We start from the raw sequence: 25,534 nt of genomic DNA on the forward strand, positions 1-25,534 counted from the left end.
TTGGGAAGTACTAAAATGGCTATACATGATGTAGATGTTGGAAATGCTGTTCCGATCAAACAGCATCCATATAGAGTTAATCCTTTAAAATTGGCACAGGTTAACAAAGAGGTTGAGAGTATGCTTAAAAATGGCATAATTGAAGTGGGTTGCAGCCAATGGAGCTCACCCGTAGTGATGGTACCTAAACAAGACGATACCCAATGGTTGTGTGTGGACTATCGAAAGGTGAATGCAGTTACAAGAACGGACTCTTATCCTTTCCCACGTTTGAAGGATTGCATTGAGAAAGTGGGACATTCTGCTTTTATTTCCAACTTCCAGACATGGAAAGAACATTTGAAACATCGTATGGAGTTCTTCGATCGACTTCAGGAGGCGGGTTTGGTGATGAACCTAGCCGAAAGTGAATTTGGAGAAGCCCGAATCACTTTCCTTGCGGAGTTTCCGTTATCCTCAAGACAAAGGGAAATAATGCGATTTCTTAGCATGAATGGCTTTGATCGAACAGTTGTGCAAAAGATTTGTGGCGTGATTACTCCACTGATGGAATTGCTGAAGAAACGTAAAAAAATTCAATGGGCAGCGGACTTTCAACAGGCATTTGACTGCCTGAAAGCTGTGATCACCAATGTTCCTGTATTGGAGAATTGCAAGGGACTCTGTGGTCAGATTGAACTAAAGTATCTGATTCTAAAGAGAAATGCCGAGGAGTAGAGGAATGGATGGATCGTGCAGAGACTTTGTTCAAAGAGACTGTCAATCGAGAAGGATTTCGGTTGGAGGAAGAAGAACAAAGAAAAATGGACTATATTATTATATCTGTTTGCATGTGTTGTTTTTTTATAAAACGAAAAGGTATATTTACTGTGTACATTTCTTAATTGATGGTGCAAAGGTGAAAAATGAAACCATCTTGAAGTTGATGGGTTTTTTTTTCTTGGGGTGGGGGGGGGATATCATGTGAGAGTGCCTTTATGAACTGGATGTTTAAGCAATGTACCTTTAAGAAAACAGTGATGTCATAGAGTGGGTGGAGCTCAGCTCAGGTAGGCCATTTTGCAGGTTTTTAGTTGCAGTTTAAAAAGCTGTGTGTGTCTGTGTGTTTCCAGAGAGCTGCAGGTTTTGCAGTTTAGTTTTGCAGTTGGAGAAAGCAAGTTGTGTGTGTCTGTGTGTGTCCAGAGAGCTGCAGAAAAAAAACAAGGTGCTGGAGCTTAAATCAACCAAGCGAATATATCTCTGCCATTCTACAGAAAATATATATATCCTTTAACCTGATGTGATACTATTTAAAGGTGTTAAATCTCTTGGAAGTTTGAAGGAACATTTTAAGGAATTATTTACTGTTGAATTATTTACTGTTGCAATATTTTCTGAGTTATCTTTGAAGTAAGGGGCGTTAAGAGATCCAATGTTTATTTAAGATGTTCAGTTGAGTTCATGGAATAAACAGTGTTATGTGATTAAAGACCCACGTGTCCATAATTGTAATCCCACACCTTGGGGAAAAGAGCCATGTGCTAGGAAAAGCAACAAATCCATTAGAAGGGAGAGGTTGGTTGAACTCCATGATACATTTTGGGATTCTGAAAACGCCTCGCCCATAACAATATCCACATAGAATCTTGGTTAGGCTATGCTTGGAGCACTGTGTACAGTTTTGGTCTCCGTATTATAATGATTTAAAGGCACTGGAAAAGGTGCAAAAAAAATTCACAAGAATGGTACCAGAACTGAGGTGATACAGCAATCAGAAAATATTGTACAGTCTGGGCTTTTGTTCTCTCGAGAAAAGAAAAGACTGAGGGTGACATGATGGGAAGTTTGGTTGGGTAGAGACAGAAAAGATATTTCCACCTGAGGGTAAGACCACAACTAGGGACCAAAAATGCAAAGGTAGCTACTAATAAATCGAATGAAGAATTCAGGCGAAACATCTTTACCCAGAGAATGGTTAGAATGTGGAAATTGGCACCACAGGGAGTGACTGAGGCATTTAAAGGGAAGCTGGATAAATGCATAAGGAATAGAAGGACAGGTTAATGGGGTTCGATGATGAGGTTTGAGGCGACCTATGTGGAGCCTGAGCCAGTTGGACTGAATGGTCTCTTTCTGTGTGTGTATATTCTGTCCTTGTCTCAGTCGAAAAAGCTGCTTTGTCCTGGGCGATGCCGAGCTTCTTCAGTGTTGTGTGGCTGCAACCATCTAAGTGAGTGGTGAGCATTTTGACCACTTTCTGACTTGGGCTTTGTGGACAATGGGAAAGGCTAATTATATAATTTTCTACAATTTATTTGCTTCTGAATGTCAACAATAACAATTGCAATAAGAAGTGTCTCGAGCGCATATCATGATGCCATTTTGGTGGGTTGTGTGATCTGCTGCTCCATTTCAAAGCGCGTTAATGGTAAAGCATCACTTTATTTTCATTTCACATTTTGTAATTCTGCAAGCACCTAATGCTGATGAAGAGGCAGATCTCTCCTATGTGATTGAAAGTGACGAGGAGCTGAAGAACGAGATGCTCAAGGTAAGGTCAAAAAGTGGAGGATTGGATCAGGTTAGGTTGAAATGTAGAACGAAGACATGGCAACAGTAACGGAAAAATATAACTCGCCCAACCTACACAACTGCTGTCTCTTGATTTTATTTTATTTCGGCAAAGACAGTGCTCATGTAATTGAAACCTCAATAGCCACCTGTCAGCTAAACCTTCATGTCTCATTTGACCAAGCTCAGTTACTTCCTCATTGGAATTCTCATGGAAACACTGTGACAACGTGACGTATTTTATTAAAGGGAAATAAAAAATGGAAACTTAATCACATGCAACTTCCTTTAGTCTCAGGGGTTTAAACTAATGCAGCAGGGGCATGGGAACCTGGATTGTAGTTTTAGGGTAAGGGAGAATGAGAGTATAGAGGTCAGGAGCACAGATTTGACGTCGCAGGAGGGGGCCAGTGTTCAGGTAGGTGGTTTGAAGTGTGTCTACTTCAATGCCAGGAGTATACGAAACAAGGTAGGGGAACTGGCAGCATGGGTTGGTACCTGGGACTTCGATGTTGTGGCCATTTCGGAGACATGGATAGAGCAGGGACAGGAATGGATGTTGCAGGTTCCGGGGTTTAGGTGTTTTAGTAAGCTCAGAGAAGGAGGCAAAAGAGGGGGAGGTGTGGCGCTGCTAGTCAAGAGCAGTATTACGGTGGCGGAGAGGATGCTAGATGGGGACTCTTCTTCCGAGGTAGTATGGGCTGAAGTTAGAAACAGGAAAGGAGAGGTTACCCTGTTGGGAGTTTTTTATAGGCCTCCTAATAGTTCTAGGGATGTAGAGGAAAGGCTGGCGAAGATGATTCTGGATAAGAGCGAAAGTAACAGGGTAGTTATTATGGGAGACTTTAACTTTCTAAATATTGACTGGAAAAGATATAGTTTGAGTACAATAGATGGGTCGTTTTTTGTACAGTGTGTGCAGGAGGGTTTCCTGAAACAATATGTTGACAGGCCAACAAGAGGCGAGGCCACGTTGGATTTGGTTTTGGGTAATGAACCAGGCCAGGTGTTGGATTTGGAGGTAGGAGAGCACTTTGGGGACAGTGACCACAATTCGGTGACGTTTACGTTAATGATGGAAAGGGATAAGTATACACCGCAGGGCAAGAGTTATAGCTGGGGGAAGGGCAATTATGATGCCATTAGACGTGACTTGGGGGGGATAAGGTGGAGAAGTAGGCTGCAAGTGTTGGGCACACTGGATAAGTGGGGCTTGTTCAAGGATCAGCTACTGCGTGTTCTTGATAAGTATGTACCGGTCAGGCAGGGAGGAAGGCGTCGAGCGAGGGAACCGTGGTTTACCAAGGAATCTCTTGTTAAGAGGAAGAAGGAGGCCTATGTGAAGATGAGGTGTGAAGTTTCAGTTGGGGTGATGGATAGTTACAAGGTAGCGAGGAAGGATCTAAAGAGAGAGCTAAGACGAGCAAGGAGGGGACATGAGAAGTATTTGGCAGGAAGGATCAAGGAAAACCCAAAAGCTTTCTATAGGTATGTCAGGAATAAGCGAATGACTAGGGAAAGAGTAGGACCAGTCAAGGACAGGGATGGGAAATTGTGTGTGGAGTCTGAAGAGATAGGCGAGATACTAAATGAATATTTTTCGTCAGTATTCACTCAGGAAAAAGATAATGTTGTGGAGGAGAATGCTGAGCCCCAAGCTAATAGAATAGATGGCATTGAGGTACGTAGGGAAGAGGTGTTGGCAATTCTGGACAGGCTGAAAATAGATAAGCCCCCGGGACCTGATGGGATTTATCCTAGGATTCTCTGGGAGGCCAGGGAAGAGATTGCTGGACCTTTGGCTTTGATTTTTATGTCATCATTGGCTACAGGAATAGTGCCAGAGGACTGGAGGACAGCAAATGTGGTCCCTTTGTTCAAAAAGGGGAGCAGAGACAACCCCGGCAACTATAGACCGGTGAGCCTCACGTCTGTAGTGGGTAAAGTCTTGGAGGGGATTATAAGAGACAAGATTTTTAATCATCTAGATAGTAATAATATGATCAGGGATAGTCAGCATGGCTTTGTGAAGGGTAGGTCATGCCTCACAAACCTTATTGAGTTCTTTGAGAAGGTGACTGAACAGGTAGATGAGGGTAGAGCAGTTGATGTGGTGTATATGGATTTCAGCAAAGCATTTGATAAGGTTCCCCACGGTAGGCTATTGCAGAAAATACGGAGGCTGGGGATTGAGGGTGATTTAGAGATGTGGATCAGAAATTGGCTAGCTGAAAGAAGACAGAGGGTGGTGGTTGATGGGAAATGTTCAGAATGGAGTACAGTCACAAGTGGAGTACCACAAGGATCTGATCTGGGGCCGTTGCTGTTTGTCATTTTTATCAATGACCTAGAGGAAGGCGCAGAAGGGTGGGTGAGTAAATTTGCAGACGATACTAAAGTTGGTGGTGTTGTCGATAGTGTGGAAGGATGTAGCAGGTTACAGAGGGATATAGATAAGCTGCAGAGCTGGGCTGAGAGGTGGCAAAAGGAGTTTAATGTAGAGAAGTGTGAGGTGATTCACTTTGGAAGGAATAACAGGAATGCGGAATATTTGGCTAATGGTAAAGTTCTTGAAAGTGTGGATGAGCAGAGGGATCTAGGTGTCCATGTACATAGATCCCTGAAAGTTGCCACCCAGGTTGATAGAGTTGTGAAGAAGGCCTATGGAGTGTTGGCCTTTATTGGTAGAGGGATTGAGTTCCGGAGTCGGGAGGTCATGTTGCAGCTGTACAGAACTCTGGTACTGCCGCATTTGGAGTATTGCGTACAGTTCTGGTCACCGCATTATAGGAAGGACGTGGAGGCTTTGGAGCGGGTGCAGAGGAGATTTACCAGGATGTTGCCTGGTATGGAGGGAAAATCTTATGAGGAAAGGCTGATGGACTTGAGGTTGTTTTCGTTGGAGAGAAGAAGGTTAAGAGGAGACTTAATAGAGGCATACAAAATGATCAGGGGGTTGGATAGGGTGGACAGTGAGAGCCTTCTCCCGTGGATGGAAATGGCTGGCACGAGGGGACATAACTTTAAACTGAGGGGTAATAGATATAGGACAGAGGTCAGAGGTAGGTTCTTTACGCAAAGAGTAGTGAGGCCGTGGAATGCCCTACCTGCTACAGTAGTGAACTCACCAACATTGAGGGCATTTAAAAGTTTATTGGATAAACATATGGATGATAATGGCATAGTGTAGGTTAGATGGCTTTTGTTTCGGTGCAACATCGTGGGCCGAAGGCCCTGTACTGCGCTGTATTGTTCTATGTTCTATGATGCCAGAAGTCTTGAGCTGCTGAACAGGCTGCAACTTACCCACCTAAGCTTTTCCTAATGACCAGTAACATTTTTATTTTTCACTATAGTAGAAGGCCTGTATGCCTGACCGTCATCATTTGGTGCCTATTGGTACATTTTGAAAATGCACCCTGTCATCGTGGAAATTTGCAAAACCTGGATCTTAATACTAAAGAAAACTACATAATTATTCAGCGTCTCTTGAAGGCAGCTCACCACCGCCTCCTTGAGGGAAATTAGGGATGGGCAGTAAATGCTGGTCTAGGAAACGAAGCCCACGTCCTTTGAATTAATAAATGAAAAGTGCAGAACAGTGCCATTTGGCTCCTCATGTCCGCTTTCTTGAATGAGGTATTCAATTAAAATCTTCACATTCCTGAGAGTCATTCATTGTCATATGTCTGATGTCTTTACCCATTACTGAATATGATCTTCAGATCTTCAGACCAGGCAGAAGCACACGATGCAGTGGAAAATATTGTTTACTCTTTACCAATCAAGGTAAAATATAATGCAGCAATATTATCTTTGAACATTAATTGCACTGCAATAACAATTTCAGTACAATAACATTCTCTTGATACTGACGCGATTTTAATGAAGCAAAATAAATAATGTCTGGTCATGCTGGGAATGCATAACATGGAACCAGCAATGGACTAATTTGGGAACAGAGTGGAAATAAGGACTTTTGAAGATGGAAATTTGATGGGAGTGCAATGGGAAGTAGTGTGATATGCTGTGCGCGCATGGAATGCCGATTGTGTTTTTTATATCCCTGAAATGTAAGCTTAGATTTCTCAACTTGCGTAGCTGTAAGTCAAGTTGGCAGTTTTCTGTTGGGGAGAGTGTGGTGACACACACAACTTATCGCCAGTTAACAAGCACCTGAGGTTGACGAGCAAAAACTACCAACTTGTGTTGTTCAAGCTCTGGACTTGTGAAGGAGGTGGAGACACTTCAACAGGTTAAGTCACGAGAACATTTTATGGAGCAAGCATTTGAGAGGGTGGCCACCCTGATGACAGAGAGGGAACAGGCAGTGGAGGAGGAAGGATTGATAACTGGCCTGAGGGGCAAGAAGGGAAGGGTTAGAGAGGGCGAACCCAGAGAAATTTACGCTCGGAAAAGATTTGAAGCTCTAGCTTTCTGGAGTGAAAATGAGAATTCTGGATCGGCCTGTCACAGAAATATTTGTGGCACCAACTGATGGTTTGACTGATGGAAGAGATTAGCCAAATATTGAGAAATGCAGTAATGATAATGTTTTGATGTTAGAATGGCTGACTTGACCCTTTGCCCCCAAATGCTCAGCAGTATACAATATGTCCACAAAGAATCTTGGTTCGGCCACGCTTGGAGCACTGTGTACAGTTTTGGTCTCCATATTATAATGATTTAAAGGCACTGGAAAAGGTGCAAAAAATATTTACAAGAATGGTACCAGAACTGAGGTGATATAGCAATCAGAAAATATTGTACAGTATGGGCTTTTGTTCTCTCGAGAAAAGAAAAGACTGAGGGTGACATGATGGGAAGTTTGGTTGGGTAGAGACAGAGAAGATATTTCCACCTGAGGGTAAGACCACAACTAGGGACCATAAATGCAAAGTTAGCTACTAATAAATCCAATGAAGAATTCAGGTGAAACATCTTTACCCAGAGGATGGTTAGAATGTGAAACTTGGCACAACAAGGAATGACTAAGGTATTTAAAGAGAAGCTGGATAAATGCATAAGGAACAGAAGGACAGGTTAATGGGGTTAGATGATGTAGGGATGAGGAGATCCATGTGGAGCATGAGCCAGTTGGACTGAATGGTCTGGTTCTGTGTGTGTATGTTCTGTGTGTGTATGTTCTGTGTGTGTATATTCTGTCCATGTCTCAGTCAAAACAGCTGCTTTGTCCTGGGCGATGCCGAGCTTCTTCAGTGTTGTGTGGCTGCAACCATCTAAGTGAGTGGTGAGCATTTTGACCCCTTTCTGACTTGGGCTTTGTGGACAATGGGAAAGGCTAATTATATAATTTTCTACATTTTATTTGCTTTTTAATGTCAACAATAACAATTGCAATAAGATGTGACTAGCGCATGTCATGATGCTATGGGTTGTGTGATCTGCTGCTCCATTTCAAACGTGTTAATGGTGGGGGGGATAAAGCATCACATTATTTTCATTTCACATTTCATAATTCTGCAGGCACCTAATGCTGATGAAGAAGCAGATCTCTCCAATGTGATTGAAAGTGATGAGGAGCTGGAGAATGAGATGCTCAAGGTAAGGTCAAAAAATGGAGGATTGGATCAGGTTAGGTTGGCAACAGTAACGGAAAAATATAACTCGCCCAACCTACTCAACTGCAGTCTCTAGATTTTATTTTATTTTGGCAAAGATAGTGCAGTAGATCAGGTCATTGAAACCGCAATAGCCACCTGCCAGCTAAACCTTCATCTCTCATTTGACCAAGCTCAGTTCCTTCCTCATTGGAATTCTCATGGAAACACTCTGACAACGTGACGTATTTTATTAAAGGGAAATAAAAATGGAAACTTAATCACATGCAACTTCCTTTAGTCTCAGATGATTCCAGAAGTCTTAAGTCTGCTGAACAGGCTCCAACTTACCTCCTTATGCTATTCCTAATGACCAGTAAAAATGTCATTAACTATAGTAGAAGGTTTGTTTGCCTGACCATCATCATTTGGTGCCGATTGTTACATTTAGAAAATGTACCTTTTCATCGTAGAAATTTGCAAAAACGTGGAACTTTGCAAAAACGTGGATCTTAATACTAAAGAAAACTACATAATTATTCAGCGTCTCTCGAAGGCAGCTCACCACCGCCTCCTCGAGGGAAATTAGGGATGGGCAATAAATGCTGGTCTAGTCAGCGAAGCCCACATCCCTTGAATGAATAAAAGAAAAGTGCAGAACAGTGCCATTTGGCTCCTCATGTCCGCTTTCTTGAATGAGGTATTCAATTAAAATCTTCACATTATTCATGAGTGTCATTCATTGTAATATCCTGTTTGGCTTTTACTGTCGAATAAAGATAATCATCAATAAAGATATAGACGTTTTTCCTTCTGCTTTGAGAGGTGGTAAAATAGGTCATTAACTCTGCATCCTATGCTTTCTTCAGTTTTGATGCTACTACGCTGCCAGGAGTTAGAATAGTTGTTTCCAGTCACCTATGATCTGTTTTAGTTTGTAGTGAAGCCTGTACTTTTTAATATGCGTTCTTAAAGTTTGGATTATATGAGGCTTCATTGTTATTCCCGAGTTACTTAAAAGAGCTGACTGTCCAGAGAACACGAGAACACTGGTAGAGCAGAACGCTGCCTGTTTCCATGTTCCATGACTTTACAATTTAAATGAGCAGTATAACTCATGCACTCACTATTCACAGAAGTATATTAAGGGTGCTGTCAAGTTCAAATGAATCCACAATCCTGACGCAGCTTTGCTGTGTTGTTCAGTTTTGCAGTATTGATGGTGTCTGTAAATCTTTTCCATGCCTAACTTTTGAACAAACCTAATGGGTCAGCTTATACGATCAAAAGTTTATGATTTGGTAACCCAGTAATTGGAGATCACAGTGGAGTGTTGGTAGGTATTTTCAGTACACAGGGGAGAAACGATGTTTTCGGTCAGAGCATCGCTATTCAGAGATAAATTTACAAACAGCTCATTCAGAGATACCCACTAGATGGCACCCAAGTAGAAGTTATTCATAGGGACAGAACTGCAATGCAGAAGCGATTTTCCCATGGGTGTTCATGCAGTGCTATTCTACTAACTGGCAACCAAGTTTTCCCATGTACTGTGTTTTTGGATACGACGAGGGAGTCCCACCAGAAAGTGGAAACTTGAATTTGCCTGCTTCACCTGGCCACTGGCACAGATGGCCCATTGGATGGCCATGTAGAGAACTGCTCTTCCAAGGCAGCATGTTAACTGCAGTTTCTCCCTGTAGAATATACTGTTTCCTTCCACACTTACCAGCTGAACGCAGGCATAATAAACAAATTGCCGTTGAGTCAGAATTTTAATGATGCTACTCAACTGTACCCAGCTACCTGGGGAGAGGATGTGGTGGAAGCTCAGCGTGCAAGAAGAGCCACAGAAACATACAGCACAGAAGGATGGCCATCAGCCCATTGTGTGTTTGTTAAAGCATATCTTTGCTGGAGGTGGGAGCTGTCCAGGCTGGATGGGTAGCACCTCAGCAGAGCTGGGACCAATGTATTCAAGGGATGGTTTGCTGCTGCTGTCAGGGAGAGTTTAAAATAACATGGCTGGGGTTTGGGAACCAGGATGTAGCTTTAGGAAGGACAAATAAGGTGCACAAAAGATTGGAGAGGCAGAGAGCACGGCGGTAAAAAATAATGAGGTGTTAGGTGGGTTCAAATGAAAAGGAAATACAGTAAAATCTGATTCAGGTTTAAGCGCATGTATGTGCACATAGCGTGAATAATAACGTTGGTGAACTGCAGGTGCATCTATCCCTGTGGGAATATGATGTCATGGCACTAATGGAGATCTGGCTCAGAAAGAGGCAGGACTGAGTACTAAATATCCCTGAATACAAGCTGCTCAGGAAAGATAATGAATGAAATAAAGGAGGAAGGGTGGCAATATTGATTGAGAGGAATATTGCAGTGCTGGAGAGATGATGTCCTGGAGCTATCAAAGACAAAGTCTATTTGGTCAGAGCTATGAACAACAGACGTGTCATTACGTGCTTGTTAGGTGAATTGGACATTCTAAATTCTCCCTCTGTGTACCCAAACAGGCGCCAGAGTGTAGCGACTCGGGGATTTTCACAGTAACTTCATTGCAGTGTTAATATAAGCCTACTTGTGACAATAATAAAGATTATTATTATTACATTGCTGGAGTGTATTCCATAGGTCACAAATTAGTGGGAAAAATATAGAGGAGCACATTTACAAGTAAATTACAGAGAAGTGCACAAGCTATAGAATAGTGATAATGGAGGTTTTTAATATATCCTAGTTTAACGTAGGATAACAATGTAAAGGGTGGGGGTGTGGGAGAGTTTCTGGAGTATTCAAGAGAATTTTCTTGACCAATACATTTCTTATCTAACAAGGAAGGAGGTATTGCTGGGTCTAGTTCTGGGGATTGAAGTGGGTCAAGTAAATCAAGTCTCCGCAGGGGAGTATTTAGGGAACAGTGATCATAGTATCATAAGGTTAAGATTAGAAATGGAAAAAAAGCAAAATTCTTAATTGGAGGAGGACCAAGTTCATTGGGTTAAGAAAAGGAAGTATGAGGGGCAAAGAGTGAATATGAGACGACACTGGCAACTAACATAAAGGGGGATCTAACTGCCTTCCAGAGGCATATAACTAGTAAAAGAAGGGTCTGGGGCTGATGAGGGATCAAAAAGGGGACCTGTGCATGGAGGAAAAAACCATGGATGAGTTACTGGAATGTTTCTCTCCCCAGTAAGACTGGGTTGTTTTTATTTTTGCTCTGCACTCAGAAGCTGCAAGACGCTTCTCTGATTTTCTGTCTCTCTGATATGATTAGAACTCTCTGAAAAATCCAGTGCAAGAACTCTTTTCTCTCCCCAGTAAGGCTGGTGGTCATTCTGGTGAAACTGTAAAAGGTGTGAGATTAAAAACTCGCGCTGGGAGTTGGGTTTGAGGTGAGACAAAAGAGTCTTAAGAAAACATACTTGAAGGTGATCTTTTGAGGTGAAAGCCCAGTTTAAGAAAGGCTAAACCGCCTCTCCAGAAGAGATCCTACTGCCTGTGAGTACTGAATGAATGTTTCTGCTAGAAGACCATCATCAACTGTACACGGGTGGCTTTGATTGCTCAGCGTGCTGGAAGGATAGCCTGCTACAAAAAATGCAACAGCAAAAGCAAGGACTCTTATCTTTCTTTTTATCTTAACCCTTATTAGCTTCACCCCTTTCCACCTCTGTGTGTTTGTTTGTCTTTGTATGTGGGTAGAGGGTGGGATGGCTGAAGGTGTGGTAGTAGGTTAGCTTGCCGTTATTCCGTTGTAGGAACTGCATATTTAATCTTTATTTCTGTTATAAAGAAACTGTAATTGTGTATCAACTTACAAACCTGGTGACTGTAAATTATTGGGCAGCCAAGGGCCAAAGATTTCAGGAATTCTATTCAAATTATTGGTGAATTCACTTGTGTTGGGATCCGGGCAAATGGGGCTGGAATCGACTGTGCACTAGCCCAGCGTGTCGTAGCATGATGCATACGTGCAAATATATTCGTTCCGAACTAGAGTCCTTCATAGACACATTTACTGGGCCATAACCTCCAAGCTCCAGGGCATTGTATTGGGGGTGTGGTAACCAAAAGTTGCGCTGGAGAATCCCCTTTGGAGGTTCCCAGGAAAGATTTGCACAGCATTTGCCCGGAAATGCGAACTTCACTTGGGCAATTGCCCTGATCTGGGAACCAACTAAAAAATGTGATTTAAATCCAATGCTGATTACTACCCTGAGCAAGTTCAGGCTCATTGTCCATGAACTTTAAAACCTGGCAGCACATATAAGCATCAATGATAATCAAATTACACATTGCTGCCTCATTACTATAATTGGGGCTTCGACAAAGGGTCACCTGGACTCGAAAGGTTAGCTCTTTTCTCTACCTACAATGCTGCCGGACCTGCTGAGATTTTCCAGCATTTTCTCTTTGGTCATTAAATGAATGAAGCTCAGGTTTTCTGTTTATTTTACCTCTGGCCCTCTCATCCCCCTTCAGGCACTGCAAGATCTGGACAGCAGTTCTGGAATGGAGACTGAAGAATATCTCAAGAACTTACCTGACAAGCTTGATGAATCAGAGGAATTTTGTGGGGTGGAGGATGAAGAAGATGAATGCATCAAGGAAGAGGAGGACAAGTGGGGTAAATTTGCTTAGAAAGGTGGTTGGAACTAAATGTCGATCAAAATTGCTAAATTTGTAAGGTTATGTTTTTATATTAAAAATATCCAATATGTAACTTTCTCTTGTATTATCAGTTCTGCATGGTGCATTTCCTTCCCACAGCTATCCCCAAATCTTTGGACCCTCCTCATAGAATCATTCCAATTAAGTAATTTATAATATATGTATTTATATAATAAATTTGCACTCTTCTGTAATGAATGTATTCAGGGTATGTTGCTGTTATATACATGTGTGTTTTGTTATTTTTGATCTAGATGCTTCAATACCTGAACCAAATGCAAAACAGATCAAGTGCCTCAAGACTTATTTTGGACATTCTAATTTTAAACCGTAGGTTTTATTTTTACAAAACATTTGAGTCACTTGGTGTGAATTTCCAACAGAAATGCAAGGAACTCATGGACTTTGTTAACATTAAGATTGTGAGTGATTGGATTGGATTTGTTTATTGTCACGTGTACTGAGGTACAGTGAAAAGTATTTTTCTGCGAGCAGCTCAACAGATCATTAAGTACATGGGAAGAAAAGGGAATAAAAGAAAATACATAATAGGGCAACACAACATATTTAGCTGCCGTTGCTGCTTCATTTCCCGTTGCCCTGGTTCTGAACACATGTGTTCCTTTAGTTTCCCTCCTGCCTCTTCTCCTGCTATTCCAAGCTCATTTTACTTCCAAGTCCTAGTTCCTCCCTCTTGACCCCATTCCCACTAAATTCCTGACCACACTACTTCCCTCCTGGGTCTCCTTGACAGTTGACTCTGTTATTGGTTCCCTTTCTTCTCAGAAACGCACCTCTCCCTTTGTAAATCTGTCATCACCACACTTCTTCTAAAAGAAATCATCCTTGTAAATTGCCATTCTATCTTTAACCTACCTTTCAAGTACCTGAACACCTAGTCACCACTCAGATGTGTGCTCACCTATCCTGCAACTCCATGTCTGAATCATTCCAATTGGGTTTCCATCCTTGCCACAGCGCTGAAACACTCGTAAACCAAACAACAGCCACTGTGATAATGTTGAACCACCCTTCCTCTGTTTTCCCCACTTCTCTGTGGGCTTTGAATGATTGACCGCATCAACCTCATCCCCAGTGGTATTGCTGCATTGTCTAGCTGACTGGGATTGCCCTTGCTTTCACCCGTGCCTATCTGATCATTACCAGAAGATCTCCGGCAACAATTTATCTCATACTTCTAGCATTACTTCTAAAGTCACCTAAGGATCTATTTGAACTCCTCCTGTTCCTCAACTTCATGTTGTTCCTTCACTGCATCATCTGCAGATATAGGGTCAACTTGCAAATGCACGCTAACTGCACATAGCTGTACCTATACACCACTACTCTTTGACTTTCCAATGCTATTGTGTTGTCAGACAGTTTATTTGATATCCAGCCTTGAATGAACAGCTTTCCTTCAGCTGTTCTTTAGGAAGACTGAAGCCATTGTTTCAATCCCTACCATAAACTACAAGCCCTTTGAGCAAGTTTCTGTTCCTCGCATCCTCTTCATCACAAAGGCTGCCTCCATTTACTTAAGTCACAATACCCGCCAATCTGCAGAAACCCTCTGTCATGGCAATGCTCTCCTGGCCTCCTCCTCCACTGTATGTACATTTCAGCCCACACAGATCTGTGCTGTTCTTTCATGTCCTGCTCACTCATCAACCTTAGCCTTGCAACTCTACATTGGCTATTAATCCTCAAACGCCTCAGAATTAAAATTCTCATCCTTATGTTTCAATCTCTTCATGCTTTACCTTTCCTAATACTATAGCCTCTCCCAGCCCTACATCTCCCTACAAGCTCTCTGTTTTCTAATGTGACCTTTTGTACATCTGCCCATCCCTACTCTCCCGACATCCCCCCACCGCATTTGCCTTCCACTTACGGTGTGCTTCGAGCTGCCTTGGTTTTAGACTCTGAAATTACTTCTCTAAACCTCATCACCTCTTCACTTTCCTCGTCTTTAAGATTTTCCTTAAAAACTATTACTTTGACTGAGCTTTTGGTTATCCTGATATTTCTTTCTTTGGCTTAGTGTTCATGTTCTTTTAATTACGTCTCTGTGAAGTGCCGTGTACATTAAAAACGTTAGATAGGTGGAACCTGTTGTAGTATTTGTAAAGGTGAAAAGTGTTAGTGGATCAACCATGAGGTGTTAAATGACATTTTGTCATGCCAGTTGGACTGACAGTTCCGTTCTTGAATTACAGGGTCCAGTGGAAGGTTATCTACTCAGTACTTCAGGAGAGAAGAGATAATCTTGTTGTTATGGCAACTGGTAAGTATTGGAAGTATATATTGTAGTAAATATGTTTTAATTTATTTTTCTGGATATGGGCTTCACTGGCAAAGCTTGAATTTATTGTTCAACTGTTTTTAAAAATTCATTTACAGGATGTGGGCATCACTGGCTAGGTCAGCATTTATTGCCCAGGCCTAGTTGCCCTTCAGAAGGTAGTGGTGAGCTGCCTTCTTGAACCTCTGCCGACCCTGTGGTGTAGGTACTCACATAGTGCTGTTAGGGAGTTCCAGAATTTTGATCCAGTGGGAGTGACGGAATGGCGATACATTTCCAAGTCGGGGTGGTGAGTGACTTGGAGGGGAACCTCCAGGTGCTGAGGTTCCCAGATATCTGCTGCTCTTGTCTTTCTAGATGGTAGTGACCGTGGGTTTGGAAGGTGCTGCCGAAGGAACCTTGGCGAGTTCCTGTAGTGCATCTTGTAGATAGTAAACACTGCTGCTATTGTGTGTCGGTGGTGGATGGATTGAATGTTTGTGGAAGGGGTAGGAATCAAGTGGGCTGCTTTGTCTTGGATGGTGTTGAGCTTCTTGAGTGTTGTTGGAGCTACACTCATCAGGCAAGTGGTGAGTATTTCATTGCACTTCTGACTTGTGCCTTGTAGATGGTGGACAGGAGTTTGGGATTCAGGAGGTGAGTTAATCTCCGTCGGATTCCTAGCCTTTGACCTGCTCTGGTAGCCACAGTATTAATATGACTGGTCCAGTTCAGTTTCTGATCAATGGTAACCCCCAGGATGTTGATTGTGGGGGGATTCAGTAATGGTAATGCCATTAAATTCAAGGGGCGATGGTTAGGCCCTCTCTCGTAGGAGATGGTCATTGCTTGGCACGTGTGTGGTGCGATGCCACTTTTTAGCCCAAGCCTGGATATTGTCCAGTCTTGCTGTATTTAGACATGGACTGCTTCATTATCTGAGGAGTCGCGAATGGTGCTGAACATTATGCAGTCACCTGCGAATGTCCCCACTTCTGACCTTATGTTGAAAGGGAGGTTATTGATGAAGCAGCTAAAAATGGTTGGGCCTCGGACACTACCCTGAGGAATTGCTGTAGTGATGTCCTGGAGCTGAGATGATTGACCTCCAACCACCACCACCATCTTCCTTTGTGCTAGGTATGACTCCAACCAGCGGAGAGTTTTCCCCCTGATTCCATTTGACTTCAGTTCAGTTAGGGCTCCTTGATGCCATACTCAGCCAAATGCTGCCATTATGTCAAGGGCAGTTACTCTCATCTCACCTCTGGCATTCATCACTTTTGGCAATGTTTGAACCAAGGCTGTAATGCGGTCAGGAGCTGAGTGACCCTGGCGGAACCGAAACTGAGTGTCTGGAGGCAGGTTATTGCTAAGTAAGTGTCGCTTGAAAGCACTGTTGATGGCTCCTTTCACTGACAGGGTGGTAATTGGCTGGGTTGGATTTGTCCTGTTTCTTGTAGACAGGACTCACCTGGGCAATTTTCCACATTGCTGGGTGGCTGCCACTGTTGTAGCTGTACTGGAACAGCTTGGCTAACAAGTTTTGGAGCACAAGCCTTCAGTACTAATGCCGGAATATTATCTGAGCCCATTACCTTCTGCCATTTCTTGACATTAAATGGAGTGAATAGTATTGGCTGAAGAGAGACATCTGTGATGCTGGGGACCTTTGGAGGAGACCGAGATGGATCATCCACTCGGCACTTCTGGCTGAAGATTATTGCGAATGCTTCAGCCTTGTCTTTTGCACAGATGTGCTGGGCTCCTCCATTATTGAGGATGGAGATATTTGTGGAATCTCCTCCTCCAGTGAGTTGTTTAATTGTCCACCACCATTCATGGCTGGGTGTGGCAGGACTGCAGAGCTCAGATCTGATGCATTCATTGTGGAATCAGTTTGCTTTGTCTTTTACTTGGTATTACAGTGGTGGAGTGAGTGGATGTTTAAGTCAGTGAATAGGTTGCCAGTCAAGCAGACTGCTTTGTCCAGGATGGTGATAAGCTTCTTGAGTGTTGTTACAGATGAACCCATGTAGAAACGTGAAGAGCATTCCATCACTCGCCTGATTTGTGCCTTATAAATGGTAGGGAGGAAAATGGGAGTCAAAAGGTGCAGAACTCACTGCACAATACCCAGCGTCTGACATTCGCTGATTATGAATATAAGGGCCGCATGGTAGCACAGTGGTTAGCACTGTTGCTTCACAGCGCCAGGGTCCCAGGTTCTATTCCCGGCTTGGGTCACTGTCTGTGCGGAGTCTGTATGTTCTCTCTGGGCATTCCGGTTTACCCCAAGTCATGAAAGACGTGCTGTTAGGTGAATTGTGCATTCTGAATTCTCCCTCTGTGTACCCGAGCAGGTGCCGTAGTGTGGCGACTAGGGGCTTTTCACAGTAACTTCATTGCAGTTTTCATGTAAGCCTGCTTGTGACAATAATAAAGATTATTATCAGGTAATTGGAGAAGTCACGCAATGTCCCATTTTGCTTGTGGAACTGCACCGCAGGATAATTAACAACTAAAGGGGAAGAAAGAACTCATTACAATGTATGTGTACCGTATAGATCGCTTACAACTTTTCTTACGTGGTATAATTTCAGAAACAAATTCCTTCTTTCTTTACTGAACAGGTTATGGTAAGAGTTTATGCTACCAGTTTCCTGCTATTTATACAGGAGGGGTTACCATAGTGATTTCTCCTCTCATCTCTTTGATGGAGGACCAAGTATTACAACTGACGTAAGTTTATTTAACTATTTTCCCTCCTTTATTCTTTTTCCTTTCTCTTCTGCTGAAGGGCAGCACAATGTCACAGTAGTTAGCACTGCTGCCTCACAGCTCCAGGGGCCCGGGTTCAGTTCCAAACTCGGGTGACTGTGGAGTTTGCACTTTCTCCCTGTGACTGCGTGGGTTTCCTCGGGTGCTCAGGTTTCCTCCCACAGTCCAAAGAAGTACAGATTAGGCGGATTGACCATGTTAAATTGCCTCTTAGTATCCAAAAGGTTAGGTGGGGTTACTGGTTTACGGGGATAGGATGGAGGCGTGGGCTTAAGTAAGGCTTAAGTAGGATGCTCTTTCCAAGGGCCGGTGCAGACTTGATGGGTCGAATGGCTTCATTCTGCACTGTCGGGATTTTACAGTTTCTTGCTGGGGTAAATTCCGTAAGTTTAGTTGTCATCTGCCGAGTTCTTCTGAGACGAATATTAGTAGATTACTTGATTATATGGGAAATCACTGCCAAGCCTTGTCCTGCCTTCACGCAATGTCCACACAAATGCACTTCCAACAGGGACGCTGATCATGGTCAGCTTTACCCCCTCCTAAACCCATGGACTACCTATGTGGACATCGAGTGAAGCCACCCATTGTAGTGTCTCAGTTCAGATCAGCTTTCATTTCAGAATGAGGCTCAAACAAAGGAGATTACAACATATAAAAACAATGGACAGGAAAAGACCAGTCAGCCCATAAACCTGCTCCATACACTTGATGGCTGGAGTATCATTGATTCCACTCCCAGCCCCCTCAGGCAAACTCATTTTAGAAAATCTCCAATAAGGGGAAATATATCCTGGAAAATTCCTAGTCTAAATTTCTAAAAACTCGTTCAAGAGTTCACATGGACCAAGTGTTATCTATTACTATTATATGATGAAAATGGTCCAGTCAAAAAATAGTCCAGGTCCTTTTGACGACAGCGCGAGAGTCTGCACATACCCCCCAGCCAGCAATGTACTCCAGGCACGTGTGTCCTCTGGACCACTTACCCAATCTCTCAAAATTGGAATAATCAACCAATCCTCATGCCAAATGCAACCCTTTCATTAGTTTATCAACCTCTCTCGGGTCACCGCTAAGTCTGCACTTCTCTGGAGTGAATAGACACAGTTCTGTAAGCCTACCTGGGTAACTAAGGCTATTTAAATCGGGAATCATTCCTGTAGCTCTTCTGAAACCCTTCCCAGGCCACTGTATCATGTGAGGGGCCCAAAAATGAATGTCGTACGCAGAGATGGTCTGACCAGTGATTTGTATAATTACAGTCTGTATGATTCAGCTACTACCTTGATTTTGCAGAATGCAGTTTTTAATTCCGTAGTGGCAGTCCCACTACTGAGAAAAGTGATTGTTGTTTCAACTCTGCCCTACAATCTTGTGCACATAAATGCTTAGCAGTTCAAACATGGAACCAGACTTAACAGACTGTGTTTATGGTCCATGTAAGCATATTCTTTATCCCCTTTTCCTCCATCTAGCTATTTAATTTCATCTCGCTTGTTGGCAGTGTTGCTGCCTCAATCACTAACCATGGAACTAAATTGGACAGCCTCTCAGCTGTGTCAATATGGTTCTCTTGCACTCTGTTCTAAACCCTGCCAACTTATGAGACCCCTCAACAACTGGAAAGGCTTGCTTCCATCTCCCTCAATTTTAAGCACACCACCTCATTACCTACGCTGTTGCAGTGAAAAAGTCCAATTTTCCTAGTCTCTCTTTGCTTTATGAATTCCCTCATGTCTGACAGCATCCTGGTGAATCTTTGCTGTAGCGCTCAAAAGGCTCAACATTCCTCCCATTGTTTAGTGTCCAATACTGTTTGCAATGCTGTAACAGAGATCTCGTTAAGGTTGACATGGTGAGCCAAAGGGAGGAAGACGCAGGTTAGAATCAGGGGAGTGAAAGGAGCAAGTGAGGTAAGTTTGGGGAAAGGAGGATGGGTGAGGTCATTGAAGAATTTGAAGTGTGGATAAGAAGTCAACAGAAGTTAAGAAGGAAGCGGGGACTGGTGTGAAACAGAGTTTCAAAATAATTTGTGGAGAGTGGGAGACTGGCAAGGAGGCAATGAGAATAATTTAGTCTAGAGTCATAGAGTCCCTACAGTTCAGAAGGAGGCCATTCAGCCCATCGACTCTGCACCAACCCTCTGAAAGAGTACTCCATCTGGGTCCTCTACCCTGCCCTATCCTCGTAATCTACACATTTTTGGACACTAAGGGGCAATTCAGCATGACCAATTTACCTAACTTGCACTCTTTGGACTGTGGGAGGTTACCGAGCACCCGGAGGAAACACGCAGATACGGGGAAAAAGTGCAAACTCCACACACACAGCCACCCGAGGCCGGAATTGAACCAGGGTCCCTGGTGTGTCACCGTGCATGTAGAGGTAATCAAAACCTGGTCAGTGGCAGAGGGACCGAGATAGTATTGGAAGAACGCAACGTCAAAGGATAAAATAAGCACTATCGGTGATGGATGGAATGTGGGCTTTGAATCTCCAGAACAAAATTCCAAAGTTTCACATCCACCTGGTTCACTTTGACTGAGTAGATGGGAAAGGACCTGTAGCCAACAGCAAGAGAGAAGATTTTGTTGGGGGCAAATGACTTCAGTTTATATGGCTTCAATGCTGAGGAGGAAATTGAAAGTGGGCCACGGCTTGATGTCAGATAAGCAGGTTGCTAGCATGGATATCACCATTGGTTTAAGAGAGGTGGTGCAGAGATGGGGCTTTATGTGTCAGTATACCTCTGGAAGGGGATCTAGTGCTTGCAGATAATGTCCCCAAAGAACAGTGTGTGTCAGTGGGTAAGAGGAGGGAGTTACAGTTAGATCGACTTTTGGGGGACTGTGAAGGGGTAGGATGGGGGACTGAATAGAGAAATCACATCTAGAATAATGTGAGCTGTTATTCCTTTTTAAAGTGCATGATAGTTTAAGCAATATTCAAAATGATAACCTTTTCAGTACTGATGTATAATGATGCAAGTGTTATGACTATATTTTCTGGTTAGCTCTCCAAAAACATATTATTGAAATAAATGCAGCAGACTATCAAACTGTCTGGAAAATATGGTAATTTATATGCTATGCTGTTGCAAATTATTACCACAAATTCTCACTTCGTTCACTCTAACAAGACAATGCAGCTTCTTTCTAATTTAAAATGAGATATCAATAAATACCAAATATATCTTTGTTGATATCCCATTAATGTAATTATTGTTTGCTTTATTTTGTGTTTATACTTTGTACTGCGGGGCAGATTTAGCAATCATGGAAATTGTGAAATACTCCAAAACGATAGAAGTGACTTGTTCATTCAGTACTCTGCTGCCTCTGCCCCAACTTGCACCAAGTCCCGTTCACCCATTACCTCTTTACCCGTTATCTACATTGGCTCCCCATCTGGCAGCACCTTGATTTTGATTGTCTTATTGTTTTCAAATCGCTTCATGGCCTCGCCCCTCTATCTCTGACCTTCTTCACCCCTCTAAGATATCTGTGCTCCTCCAATTCTGGCATCCCTAATTTTCATTGCCCCACCATTGGTGGCTGTGCCTTCAGCTACACACCTGCAAAGTGACCTGTGAAGCTTTACTACTTCAAAGGTGCTATATAATTACAAGTTAGTAATGATAATGCACCCGCACAATGCCCACATGGGAGCAAAGTAGCTTTCTGCACCCAAAATAACACCCTGACTAGAAATGTCACCAGTTCCAATTGCGTTTATAGATGCTGTTGCCATCAGTTTTGCTCTGAAACATCAGGAAAAATAGCTTGTTTTACATCTTCTTTTAAACTTGTAAATAGGTTTTTCACAGAGGTGTAAGGAAAAATGGAATTAATTTTAATTCCAGGAACATTTACAATATCGTTTGACCAGCCTTGTCAAGTTGTTTAGGTACAGGCTTGCCATCAGAGGCAACACTGTAGTATGACAGAGGCATTAACTACACCAGTTGTCAGCATTTGTCATCTACAGTCATTGCTTCTACTTGATGATGAAGCCAACTGAATAAACTGCATTAATGCAACAAAATGGCTCACTATCCCCGTATCTGATGTTCTTTTGTAGCATGTCCAACATAGCAGCTTGTTTCCTTGGTTCTTCGCAGTCGAAAAATCTTTCCCATGAACTGACAAAGTAAGTATGCTGCCAGTGAATTTTAATGTGCTGCTTGTGAAATTAAACGGAAGGGAAAACAACACCAGCTAGTTTTTCTTTTCATCCTTGGATGATATGTGGAGATTTGAACATCTGACGTTGTTCAGCCTTTTAGAAAAATTAAGCTCTGTACAAAATCTCAGCATTGATTAGAAATTGAAATGATTGTCAAGTCTAATCTTTTGTTAGTACATCTAACTTTTGAAGACATTAAAATGTTCATAATTTATGTAAATTTGTGATGTGAAGGTGGCATCTGTGTAAATAATAACAGTAAGAAGGGGATGATAAGCTGATGCAGTATGTACATCTTGTGGCTTTTCCTGTTTTGAATGCTTGTTTTTCCTTTTAAAAAGACCTGCATGCATGTTACTTGTTGCTTTAAAATTAGTTCTGCATCAGTTCCTTGAAGTTTGACTTGAGAAGAATCAAATAACCAGGCTCCTTTCTAAAAAATAGGCATCAGCATTTGACACACTTGTTCTTGTGAGCCACAAATTTTGAATTTCCTACTTGGAAAAGCACGCAATCAATTCATACGACATTGTCAATAAATGCTTGAAATCCATAAATGTGGCTGCCTCTCTGCAGTCGGGATATAAAACTGTTTGCAGATGTGATTTGAATTAGGCATAATCAAAACGCCTCTGGCATGTGTGATGTGTGCATTCCTTGGTTGTTATCTTTGTCGTTTTGCAAACTAGATCATAGTTCCAAAACTCCCAAGATAAGTGTGAACTGAGCTTTTGTGCAATGATTGCAAGAAAGGTTAACCTATTTCCGAATGTCCTGCACCATAGGAGGAAGCATTTGTCTCATTGTGCTTTTGCTAGCTCTTTGAAAGAGCTGAGCAATTAGTCTAGTTCCCCTTGTGCTTTCTCCATAGACCTGAAACTTTTTCCATTTCAACTTTTGAAAGTTACCACTGAATCATCTCCTGTCCAGGTATCTCTTCTTCCAGGCAGTGTATCCTCGATCATAACTTGCTGCACAAGATAAAATTATCTTCATCTCTCTTCTGGTACTTTTTCCCAAATAGAAAAGAAAATGTAAAGATATTCTGAATGCTTTCATTTAAGTATTAAGTTAATGTTGCAGTAAAATAATGAAACGAGCTGAGCAAAACAAATGATAAAGGAAGCTCCCATGCACTGGTAACACTATAAAAATTCTGCAATCAAATGTATCATATCAAAAAGTAGCATAAGGCGGAAGAGCACTTTGTCATGATGAAAATTGCTGAAGTTTGTTACCAAATTACAAAATACCAGTAGACATTACTGAAAGCGTTTACAGGTTGATTGTAGTAGACTTTTTGTAATTGTACTTGGGCTTCACATTGTGGGGAAAGAGTGTTGTAAAATGACTCCTTCTGTTTTAATCTATAGGGGTCATTTCAAAGTTATTTACATGACTCCTGAATTCTGTTCGGGATCTATTTCGTTAATCAAGAAACTTGATGACAGTGTGGGTAAGGTGCAACTTAATTCCTTTCATGAGTTTTCAATGTGCACAACTAAAAGAGGATAAATTAATTTTTTTAAGAGATCTTATGGTTGTTTCATTGTGTGTCCTGCAGTTCAGACACGTTTATGAAATCTGTTAAAGGTGTGTTGTGACTCAATGTCAAATGTTATTACTGACCCGTCATCATGAGTGACTGATGCTCCTCTCCATGTGGGCTATGAATTAACATAAAGTTTTGATTTCAGGCATCTATATTGGCAAATTCTTCACTTGGTTATTGCAATGGGACAACGGTCACAAATCAACATTATTAAATTGTGGGGTCTACCCTGGATGCACTGAGCACATGTATTTCCTGATGGGCCTTTCATAAATAGGCTCTTTCAGAAGTAGCTCAGAACAAAATGACGTCGGGAAGGAAAATGGAGAATAACTGGACCGAGTTGCCCAGACATAATGTGGTTCCCATTTGAAAGTTGTACTTCTGGTCCTTATTTTTATGTGCTTTGATAGTATATTCTTCGTTATAGTTAAATAGAAAAACATATGGCAGTTTAGGAAGTGGAGAGTTGGCCGTATTGTAGGAGTTTCTCTGCAGTACAGGCTGAGCGATGGGGAACTCAAAACACGCATCACAAAATGCCACCAATAACACAAATGTGTAATTATATTAAGGCAAGTTTACATTGGAACTTTCCTTAAATGGTGACAAAAAGATTAATGGAAAATGTGTGACAAGAACACAGCAACAGAAAATGCAGCAGATGTAAGATTTTTAATATATTAGAACTAGTCATACACCACCCAACCATAGTTGATGGGGAAAATAAAATTACATGCAGCACTCAAATGAAGTTGTGATGAGATCATGATATTAGACAGCCAAGAGGAAGACCAGCTACCCCACTGTGTGTCCAGCTCTTTGAGACAGTATCCCATTATTTGCTCCCTTGAATTATTTCTTCACAATCCTGCAAAAGTTTTCTTTTCAAAGTATATATACCCAATTTATGATGACCCACTTTTTAGATCTTTTGAGGGCTTATTTCGGGAGCTAATCAGCTTCAGTGTGAGATGCCAGCTTCGTTTTGATCTTGGGGGTGTCTATATTCAATTGATCCCAGAAATGTCAAGGATTAGTCCTTTGATACTTCTGTGGATCAACAGAATCACTTCAGGTCTGGCATACGATTGAGGGCATCAAAATGGATTGGGTTGTACTTGTTTTGAATTGAAAACCAGGGAACAGGCTTTTATGATCAAGAGTCAATATCAGATTTTTATTCCGCATAATTTTCACAATGTATAATGCAGTCACCAATGGAAATATTGGTCCATAGTAATTGTTTTCTAACTGACCCTTCTCTGGTTTGATGATATTTTAAATTCCTTACAATTCTGATGTACTATCATTTATTCATAACTGGGCGGGATTCTCTGATCCTGAGGCTAAGTGTTGACGCCGTCATAACTGACCCTTTTCTGGTTTGATGGTATTTTATTCCTTCCAATTCTGATGTACCATCACTTATTCATAACTGGGCGGGATTCTCTGATCCTGAGGCTAAGTGTTGACGCCGTCATAAACGGCGTCGCGTTTCTCGACGTTGTCAGCATGGCCTTAGGATCAGCAATTCTGGTCCCTACAGGGGGCCAGCGTGGCACTAGAGCGACCCTCACCGCTCCAGCTGCTGATCCCGGCGTCAACTGGGCGCCGCGGGATCCGCGCATACGCAGTGGCACGGGCGCCAATGCTCGCATGTGCAGTGGCTCCAGCGCCAACGCGGGCATGCGCAGTTGCTCCCTTCTCCGGCGCAACATGGCGTAGGGCTAAAGGGGCCGGCACGGAAGAAAGGCCCCCACTCTGAGAGGCCGGCCCGCCGATCGGTGGGCGCCGATTGCGGGCCAGGCCACAGCAAAGGCCCCCCCCCTGGGGTCAGACCCCCCCCCTGGGGTCAGACCCCCCCCTCCCCCACCACAGGCCGCCCCTGAACCCTTCCATGCCGAGGTCCCGCCGGGTAAGACCACACGTGGG

The 25,534-nt window shown here is 42.6% G+C and overlaps 1 protein-coding gene across 4 annotated transcripts in view; it reads left to right on the forward strand.

The window, feature by feature from the left end:
- wrn (WRN RecQ like helicase) overlaps positions 1-25,534 on the forward strand; it is a 146,088-nt gene that overhangs the window by 43,148 nt on the left and 77,406 nt on the right. For 3 of the 4 annotated variants that reach the window (XM_072495402.1, XM_072495404.1, XM_072495403.1), the window contains exons 10-17: positions 2,453-2,530; positions 8,038-8,115; positions 12,606-12,750; positions 13,049-13,124; positions 15,014-15,081; positions 17,712-17,820; positions 21,943-22,011; positions 23,421-23,503. In XM_072495402.1, coding sequence (XP_072351503.1) covers positions 2,453-2,530; positions 8,038-8,115; positions 12,606-12,750; positions 13,049-13,124; positions 15,014-15,081; positions 17,712-17,820; positions 21,943-22,011; positions 23,421-23,503 — 706 coding nt within the window. The remainder of the gene's footprint in view (positions 1-2,452; positions 2,531-8,037; positions 8,116-12,605; positions 12,751-13,048; positions 13,125-15,013; positions 15,082-17,711; positions 17,821-21,942; positions 22,012-23,420; positions 23,504-25,534) is intronic. The other variant, XM_072495401.1, reaches the window with a different exon arrangement.

This window comes from Scyliorhinus torazame, chromosome 3 (genome assembly GCF_047496885.1).
Source record: "Scyliorhinus torazame isolate Kashiwa2021f chromosome 3, sScyTor2.1, whole genome shotgun sequence".
NCBI classification, from domain to species: Eukaryota; Metazoa; Chordata; class Chondrichthyes; order Carcharhiniformes; family Scyliorhinidae; genus Scyliorhinus; species Scyliorhinus torazame.